The sequence below is a fragment of the Engraulis encrasicolus genome, chromosome 10, assembly GCF_034702125.1.
Source record: "Engraulis encrasicolus isolate BLACKSEA-1 chromosome 10, IST_EnEncr_1.0, whole genome shotgun sequence".
Taxonomy (NCBI): Eukaryota; Metazoa; Chordata; class Actinopteri; order Clupeiformes; family Engraulidae; genus Engraulis; species Engraulis encrasicolus.
This window is the reverse complement of record NC_085866.1, coordinates 2,593,528-2,603,527: the sequence shown is the minus strand read 5'-3', so window position 1 is coordinate 2,603,527 and position 10,000 is coordinate 2,593,528. Positions and strand designations below refer to the sequence as shown.

The 10,000-nt window shown below is 48.5% G+C and overlaps 1 protein-coding gene across 1 annotated transcript in view; it reads right to left on the bottom strand.

Moving 5' to 3' along the window:
- Positions 1 to 10,000, bottom strand: part of LOC134456399 (plexin-A1-like) — a 170,871-nt gene that overhangs the window by 134,971 nt on the left and 25,900 nt on the right. The window contains exon 7 of the mRNA XM_063207764.1: positions 9,815 to 9,907. Coding sequence (XP_063063834.1) covers positions 9,815 to 9,907 — 93 coding nt within the window. The remainder of the gene's footprint in view (positions 1 to 9,814; positions 9,908 to 10,000) is intronic.

Sequence of the window (10,000 nt, the reverse complement as noted above, 5' to 3'; positions counted from 1 at the left end):
GGGGATGAGGGGGGATGCCACCCCCCCTACAATCAAAATGGTCTAAAATCATCCCCCTCTCAATGAAAATGGTCAAAAATCATCCCCCTCTAAAACAGGCATCCCTTCTTCACATATTGCGTTAAACTTTTACAACAACATTTTCAAAATTTTCTCGGGGGAGAAACCTCCGAACCCCCAACAATCATAATCCATCTCTGACCATGATTTTACAACTCGACCACTGGGCATAAGCTCCAAAAAATGGCGGGAAGGAGAACAGGTTTGGGGGGGTTGGGGGCGGTGGTTGAGAAGTTCACACCAAGGTTGAGGTTACCACCTCCGAGGTAACGAGAGCAAACACAAAGCCAGTGTTAGTAAACACTGTCTGGCGGCCATTCTGTTGGGCCTGTGAGCAAGAGGCTTAACCTCCCATGCACTACTTAAACACTGGCGGCCAGACGAGGGGTGGGAGGTCTATGTCTGGAGTCAGGATGCCAGATGAAACTGGAGATTTTCAGCCCAAAAAAATGCTCAAAACCCGCCTGGAAGCACTAAATCCACTAAATCCCACCCAATTTGAACAAAATTCTATTGATTTCTATGGCCAAAAATTAGCCCTAGTCTCATTTTTACCTGCATATGGCAATCCTAAGCAGCCAGAATTGGGCGGGAATCCGTCCAATCTGGCAACACTGGTCTAGAGTTGGGTGGATGGCTGAGTACTTGTATGGATGGAATCCCGCCAATAAATCATTTTTTTGCCGCAGTAAAATACTGGGTTTCTTTGTTCCCTTTACTGAGTCATGGATTACGTAAAACGACCGTTGATTTTTTTTTTTTATGTTTTTATACTGCTGGGAAGAAATGTTTACAACAGTGTTTTGACATTCAACATGGTCAGATTTAATTCTGCGTCCAAAAGGATTTATCCTCTGAAGCAGGTCCCAGAGAGCTGACTGCTCCTTCTTCGCCCATTCCAGGGCGTCATTAAAATCCAATCCTGCTCCCATTCAAACCCAGCAGATTATCACAGAAGCCACAAATATGCAATTCTGATGAGGAGGTCTCGCCTCATTCATTCCAATCACTTTCCCCTCAGGCAATGACAGTGTGGTGTGGTACGGGTGTGCGGGTGTGTGGGGTGGTGCGGGTGTGTGCATAGGGCTGGGTATTGCAGCCATGTTCCTGTATCGATTCGATTTTGATTCTTAGGGCTTTGAATTGATTAATCACGATTCATTCCGAATCGATTCAATTCATTCCCTTCTTGGTGCCAGGATTTCCCCCAAAAGATGTTGTTGCCTATTTTTATATAAAAATGTCAAAGGGCTGTGGCTTGACAGTGTTAACAGATTGCTCATTTGTAATAAGTAGGCCTAGGCCTAATTGATTAATACCTACTGGGTATTTTCCATAGACCTAAATTAAACAAAAAGAACAAAAAGAAAAAGAACCAAAAAAAAAAAACGATTTTGTGCCCTGTGAATCGATTATGTGAATTTCGATTCGATTCGATTCAAATTTATCAATTAACCCGATTATTTTACCCACCCCTATGTGTGCATATGAGTTTTTGGGGCACACTGAGGTGGTGGATGAATAATTGCCTGAATTCTCCTGAAAGGGTCTACAGCCGTTAACCCACAACCTCCTCTTCCAGTTCCAGTTCCAGGCCATTCCATTGGATTGCTATTGATGAGCAGGGCCGTCGCTAGCCATGTGCAGAGTACACAGAGCGCTAAGGGCCTCAACCACTTTGACCCCAAAATTGGGGCCTCCTAAATTAAGATTGGCTAAAAAATTATTATAATAATTATTATTTAAAATTATATAATATTATTATTATTATTATATTTTAATAATACTCCTGAGCAGTTATGCTTAGGGCCTCCAAAACCTTAGGCCGGCCGCACATTGGCTCCGACAGCACTGCGGCGCACTTAGCTTCCGACATAATTCGGACCCCCAAACCAAATTTCACACGAACATAGCATTTATAGTCAATGGGCGGCGACGACAAAATAGAACTTGTCTCTAATTGCTATCCGACATCGGCGAATGTCCGCGGATATCGGCGCCAGTGTGCGGGGTTCTATTGAAAACAATGAAATCGAACTTTTGCCCAGCAGTGCACAGCACTTTGTCGCAGCCGGTGTGCGGACACCCTTATCAGTTGATGAGCAGTCTATTCTCTGCTGCCATCCCACCATACCCACCACCCCCCACCCCATCCCTCCGACTGCCCACCGACCCCCCAAGTTAGTGACAAAAACAGAGTTGGATGGAATCTCAGGGGAGTCTGTGAAACAAACCCAACACTGACTGATTAACGGAAAAACAAGAAGTTAGAGATATTTTTGGGGACACAAACGGAACAGAGAGAGAGACTCTGTGCGACAGGCTTGGTATTTGCTGGTATTTCCTGTTTGAGAGCAGCGGCTGCCAAAAGACTGTAACTGGAACAGCAGCATAATAGGCGAGCGAGCGAGCAGCAGGAACAGGACAGGGACAGGGACCCGGCAGCATGGCCTGATCAAAACACATGCGAGCAGCACGCACACAGAGTGACCTTTCATGGCTTATCTGTAGCCGCCCGTCTCCTCTCTCTCTTTTAGCCGCTACAGCGCTGTTCTCCCCGCTCCGCAGGCCCTGGGACGACGCCAAGCCATGTCAATGTGTTTGGTTCCCCCCCGGATTAGCCTACGTGCTGGGGGCCCTGTCGCTAGTTTCCCCCCCAGATCAGCCTCCGTGCTGGGGCCCTGTCGCTAGTTTGCCCTCGAGGTTTTTAATATCAGAGGGGGGCAGGGAAGTTAGCGCTCCGTTCCAGCGCTGGGTGGATTTGTCTTGGTCACTGACCTCTGCCATACACAGTTAACTCCTGACTGCAGTCCTAAGCAGCCTGAGCAACCCAAAAGTGAATTATGTGGCGCTGTCGTCATTGCTTTTACAAAAATTTGTTCGAGCATGATTACACTAACCGCTAATCAAGACACAGCGTCTTTAAACTAGCCTCCCTCACCTCACCTCACCTCAACTCCCCTCATCACAAAAAGAGAGTCTCAGATAGACGAGAGCAAGTGGGCATGAGGCTCAGATAGACGAGAGCAAGTGGGCAAGAGGCTCAGATAGACGAGAGCAAGTGGGCATGAGGCTCAGATAGACGAGAGCAAGTGGGCATGAAATGAAATGGAGTCATAGGGTGCATCCCAATATGTGTCCTTGCCTCCTCCACTTGTGCTTGTCTCCTCGTCCCGCCTCCTGGCCCCTACTCCGTGGAGAAAACGATAAAGTTTCCGGTAACACTTTATTTTAGGGATACATCTATTAGCACTAATACATACAATATTAATACCTGTGTAAGTAACTTGTAAGGCATGTACTAAGCAAAATAAGACAGTTGTTAGACATTTATTCGCAAATGTCTTGTTCATGCACAATAAGGGATTTATTACCAATATAACCTTAGTAAGGACCTAGTAGACCTAGATTTCTATTTATGAGTAAGCAGTAAGGGCCAGAATACAATGTGTATAAGCTCCTAGTACACTGTGTGAACAAACCCTGAACAGTGTGAAAACAGATGTGGAATAAGGGTCCCTATTCTAAAGTGATGCATTGCTCAGCCCAGATGGCTTAGGGCCCCACACTCCCTAGGGCCCCCCCCCTTCCCAGCACCCCCCCCCCTCCAGGAAGCAAATGTAAGGCTTACTTTTGTTTTACCTTAGTCTGATGTACTGTATAGATCTAGCTTATTCTATTCAGAGAATGATTGAGCAATAGGAAGCACTATATAGCAAGGATTAAACGTAAACTTCTCAGCGACAGTGGGGTGGTGAGATGTCATTTTGCAGTGCAGTGCAGTGCATGATGGGTACGCCCTTAGTCAGAAATGCAATGCATGGCCAATGCAGCAATGATAATATTTCTGTTGTTACGTACATGGCAAATTGTTTGGATAGCAACTAAATTGCACGAGCGAGGGGAGGAGCTAAGGACGTAGCTAGGCTCAGAGCTGGGTAGGTTGTCTTTTGGCCTAGATTGCGTACCCATCATGCAATGCACTTCTTGAAGCTAATGTTCTCAAACATTAACTTAATTATCACAAAAGAATAGTTTAGTTCCGCTTAAAAACTATTATTCCAATGTTCTGCATTTATTTGGAGGGGTTTTTTTTTACAATTAAAACGCAGTGGTACATGAAACAACTGCATCTCACCAACCCACCGCCATTGACAAGTGTATGTTCAATCCTTGTTATATAAAGCTTCCTGTTACCTTACCCACATTAGTTTGAACAAGAGAAAACTGGATGACTCAATTGACTACGTATTGATTGCCAGATATACCCTTACACTTTGCTGATCAGGAGGGGCTAGGTAGTGCGGGCCTGGGTGGTGTGGGGGCCCTAGGTAATGAGGGGGACTTTGGTAGTGCGGGGGCCCTAAGCCATCTGGGCTGAGCAATGCATCACTTTAGAATAGGGACCCTTATTCCGCATCTGTTTTCACACTGTTCAGGGTTTGTTCACACAGTGTGTCGGGAGCTTATACATATTGTATTCCGCCATTTACTACTTACTAATAAATAGAAATACAGGCTTACTGGTCCTTACTAAGGTTATATTAGTAATAAATCCCTAATTGGGCATGAACAAGACATTTGTGAATACATGCTTAACAACTGTCTTATTTTGCTTAGTACGTGCCTTACAAGTTACTTACACAGGCATTAATATTGTATGTATTAGTGCTAATAGATGTATCCCTAAAATAAAGTGTTACCAAGTTTCCCAGCTGTCAGCCTCGCCACAACAACTTTTGAGGGACTGTTTATCATTCACCATCCCAATTGCAAATGAGAAAAAGACTTTACAATTTAGCTTTTGCAAGATATTGAAATATAATGCTGTTGTCAGTGATGTCATCATGACGAGAAGCAAGTGGAGGAGGCAAGTGGAGGAGGCAAGGTCACATATTGGGATGCACCCATAAGCTGCACAGCTACTATCAGGGCTGGACGGAGGGAGAAATACGGCCCGGGCTCACCGGTGGGCCCCACACCCTCCTGGGCCCCTATTTTCAGAAATGAAAAAAAAAAGAATGGTGCTTTTATTATTAATTTTACATTTCTGAAAATAGGGGCCCACAAGTGTGCCGGGCTCACCGGGAAATGCACGCTATGCCAGATGGCCAGTCCAGCCCTGTAGCCATAGGGGCTCACCGGGAAATGCACGCTATGCCAGATGGCCAGTCCAGCCCACGCAACTATTAGGGTCCACTAGCTAAAAGATTGAGGCTCGCGTTGCTTCACTTCACTAGCTTTTAATAAGGCCCTGCTATCTCAGCTGAGGGTTTATTGACTAAGGCATGCTGGGTAGGTAGGAACCAGTTGTTCCCAGTTAGACTTACACTCATTGTTTCCCCAGTAACTCTACCAGTAATTTATTTCAACAGAACATTTTTTTTTAATTTATGATTTTTTTTTAATACACACACAAAACTGTGCGGAAAGTGGAAAGTGTTAAAAAGTCACAAAGTTCTGGAGTAGGCACTATTCACTCTTATCCTCATCACACTCCTTGTTCCCAGAAACACTCCCAGTAATTTACTTCAGTAGAACAAAATGTAATTTTTTCTTAAATCGCACAAAACAGTGTCATTGATATGGGGTTGGTATCTAGTGTACAGTATGTCGGAAGTGTTAAAAACTCACAAAGTACTGGTGTTGGCAACAGCCACTCATATTAACACTCTTCACACTATTTGCTCCCAGTAACTCTACCAGTAATTTATTTCAACAGAACAAAATCTCACAAAACAGTGTCATTTATATGGGGTTGGTACTGTATGTGGTGTATGTGTGAGTCCAGACTCGAGGACCAGCGTTTGATCCGTGCCTGGCACCCCAGCTAAGCAGGAAGCCAGGTAAGCAGGCATCAGTGCCAGCCAGCCCCCCCTCAGATCCAGGCTTGGTGGGGCTAATCTCCCCTTCACACTTTCCAACACAACACTCTGTGAAGCTTCCTTGGGTGTTTTGAAAGGCGCTATATGAAACAAAAGTATTATTATTATTATTATTATTATTATTATTCACCCCCCTCTGACACCCCCTCACACCCTGCCGGTATCCCTGCCCTCCCACCCTGCCGGTATCCCTGCCCTCTCACCCTGCCGGTATCCCTGCCCTCCCACCCTGCCCTCACACCCTGCCCTCCCACCCTGCCGGTATCCCTGCCCTCTCACCCTGCCCTCCCTCCCTGCCGGTATCCCTGCCCTCCCACCCTGCCGGTATCCCTGCCCTCCCACCCTGCCGGTATCCCTGCCCTCTCACCCTGCCGGTATCCCTGCCCTCCCACCCTGCCTGTATCCCTGCCCTCTCACCCTGCCTGTGGAGAGAGCATCACTACTCCCTCATCATCATTCTACAGAGCTCAACTCTCCTCACTCAATACTCCCGGATAGAAAGTGTGAGAGAGTGGAGGGGGAGCAGGGGCAATAGTGTGGTGTGGAGGGTGAGCGGGGGCAATAGTGTGGTGTGGAGGGGGAGCAGGGGCAATAGTGTGGTGTGGAGGGGGAGCAGGGGCAATAGTGTGGTGTGGAGGGTGAGCAGGGGCAATAGTGTGGTGTGGAGGGGGAGCAGGGGCAATAGTGTGGTGTGGAGGGGGAGCAGGGGCAATAGTGTGGTGTGGAGGGTGAGCGCGGGCAATAGTGTGGTGTGGAGGGGGAGCAGGGGCAATAGTGTGGTGTGGAGGGTTAGCAGGGGCAATAGTGTGGTGTGGAGGGTTAGCACGGGCAATAGTGTGGTGTGGAGCAGGGGCAATAGTGTGGTGTGGAGGGGGAGCAGGGGCAATAGTGTGGTGTGGGGGGTGAGCAGGGGCAATAGTGTGGTGTGGAGGGGGAGCAGGGGCAATAGTGTGGTGTGGAGCAGGGGCAATAGTGTGGTGTGGAGGGGGAGCAGGGGCAATAGTGTGGTGTGGAGGGGGAGCAGGGGCAATAGTGTGGTGTGGAGGGGGAGCAGGGGCAATAGTGTGGTGTGGAGGGGGAGCAGGGGCAATAGTGTGGTGTGGAGCAGGGGCAATAGTGTGGTGTGGAGGGGGAGCAGGGGCAATAGTGTGGTGTGGTGGGGAGCAGGGGCAGTAGTGTGGTGTGGAGGGGGAGCAGGGGCAATAGTGTGGTGTGGAGGGGGAGCAGGGGCAATAGTGTGGTGTGGAGGGGGAGCAGGGGCAATAGTGTGGTGTGGAGGGGGAGCAGGGGCAATAGTGGTGTGTGGAGGGGGAGCAGGGGCAATAGTGTGGTGTGGAGGGGGAGCAGGGGCAATAGTGTGGTGTGGAGGGGGAGCAGGGGCAATAGTGTGGTGTGGAGGGGGAGCAGGGGCAATAGTGTGGTGTGGAGGGGGAGCAGGGGCAATAGTGTGGTGTGGAGGGGGAGCACGGGCAATAGTGTGGTGTGGAGGGGGAGCAGGGGCAATAGTGTGGTGTGGAGGGTGAGCAGGGGCAATAGTGTGGTGTGGAGGGTGAGCGGGGGCAATAGTGTGGTGTGGAGGGGGAGCAGGGGCAATAGTGTGGTGTGGAGGGTGAGCAGGGGCAATAGTGTGGTGTGGAGGGGGAGCAGGGGCAATAGTGTGGTGTGGAGGGGGAGCAGGGGCAATAGTGTGGTGTGGAGGGGGAGCAGGGGCAATAGTGTGGTGTGGAGGGTGAGCGCGGGCAATAGTTTACTGTGGGGGTCAGGGCCGGCGGCAAGCATAGGCAAACAAGGTGGTCGCCTAAAGGCGTCAAATGTCTTGGGGGCGCCAGTGATGGGCAAAAAGTACCACCAAATTAGAATTTAGACTATACAATGACAACGATTATTCATGGGCACTCAGTAGGCCTATATATACATCAGTTATGCCCAATCAGATGTAGTCTACGACATTATCTTTGCATGTACCAGTTTTTAAATACACAAGAAGTAAAGTAAAGGGGTGCTTGGCTGCCTCGGGCACCTAATTGACTAGAACCGGCCCTGATGGGGTCAGACGCAGGAGAGGAAATCCTCCAGGAAACGGCGAAGTAATGAATTGCTACGCCGATGCTAACGCACACAATAGCTGATGACAGAGCTCTGCTGTTAGCAAACGCTGTATGGGTACAAACAGAGCTCGAGAGGAGAGGAGTGTGGGTAATAAATAGCGTAATCACCGCCACCGAGACCGCTAGGAGAGGAGAGGCTGGCTTAGTTCATTTTGACATATGAGACAAAGAAACGTGATTGCCTGAGACAAAATTGCATCATATTCAATACAAGCTTTCACTTTCATCTGTCATCTTATCAATGGCGGCTTTGTGAACATCAAAATGAGCACAAACAAGAAAGGGAAATTTGAAAAGAAAAAAAAGCACAGCGGTAGCTGTTGGTAAGCTCCTTTGAGATATGAAGAGAGGGAGAGGGGGGGGGGGGAGAGGAAAAGCAAGCGTGGTCTCTTTTAATAAGGAGCCTCTGTAAGCTAATTAAAGCGGATTGTTAAGGACTCCGGTTTTCACAAAGCAAAGAACATGCAGTGGAGAGAGCACTGGGAGGGAGGGGAGGTGTTGACATGTGAATAAACAACTTCCAGAGCATTATTCATGAGCCCATGGCATGGCATGTATTTATTATATTCATGCAAATATGTACGCTACCTTTCCCTTTCCCTTTCCATTGCAGACCCCATTGTTCCCCTTCGATACACACACAATCACACACACACACAACACAACACAACACAACATAACATAACACACCACACCCATCCCTTTCCCCCGTTTCATCCCACTTCCCCCAGACTCTCTCTCTGGTCTCCTCTTTGTAATTACCAGAGCTGGAAAATATCCAAGAACTTTTCAAGACCTGTAAGACCCCGTTCGTAATTAATGCTGTCTTCTTCTTTTGCTTTTACTGCAGGAAGACAGGAGTGTTGTGTTGGGAGTTACCTCTTTTGGTTTCGAGGAACAATTACAGACAGACACACATACACACACATAGACACTGTGGACACGTTTGGCTGGGCCCGGGACAAAGAACACATGAAGGGGCCACAAATACGTACAATGTAATGAGGATCCAATTATGGGCCCCCCTCTCTCTCTCTCTCTCTCTGGGCCCTGGACAAGTGACCCCTTTGTCTCCCCCACTGTCGGCTTCCCTGCACATACAGACAAATCTAGGCAGTTGTGGGTCAGCTGGAAGGGTATTTAATATTAGCCGACCGTACACGTCGTCGTCTTCCTGAGGAAAAGTCCTTTCTCCTGCGTTAGCTGCCTGGGTCAGTGACTTCAGCGCAGGAGCTCGAGAGCAGGGTTGCCAGATGCGACTGGTTATTTATTTATTTCCAGCCCCCCAAAAAATGCTTTAAAAAAAACGGCCAAATATCACTAAAATCCCGTCCAATTTGAGTAAAATTCTATTGATTTTTAAGGCCATAAATCTGCAGAAAAAAACCCCACCCAAATGTTTCACCTACAGATGCTCATCCTAAGTAGCCCGATTGGGCGGGAAACTGCCCAATCTGGCAACACTGCCTGGGAAGGCCTGTCTACTCCAGCAGAACTCCATTCCCTTCTCAGAAGAGACTCCATCCGGTCTTCCCCCCATTAAAGACCCATGAGTCTATTTAAAGCAGTCGGGCCGAGCGAATGGACCGAAACTCATGACTTTTTTTCTTTTTTTCCTTCCTCCTCCGAGGCCGCCCTTAATTTCTTGCATCACGGATGCCGGCGCGCACGGCGAGCTCCATTACGGCGAGCTCCTCTGACAGCGGATAACAGCTGGCACTCGCTCGCGACCAAAAACAAGCTCGCTCGCTAACCTTTTACGTCGTTCACACAGTAGTGCGCCCGTCCAATCTGCTCCCGTTGCACTTTTCTTTTTGAGAGCTCACTTTCACGGCCTGATCGCTCCACCGTGGTCTGCGGGGTTAAAGCGTTTTAATGAACACAGAGGGAGGGTAGGAGGGAAGGAGTCAAAGTCCAAATGGCAATTGTGTGCCACACATGCACAAG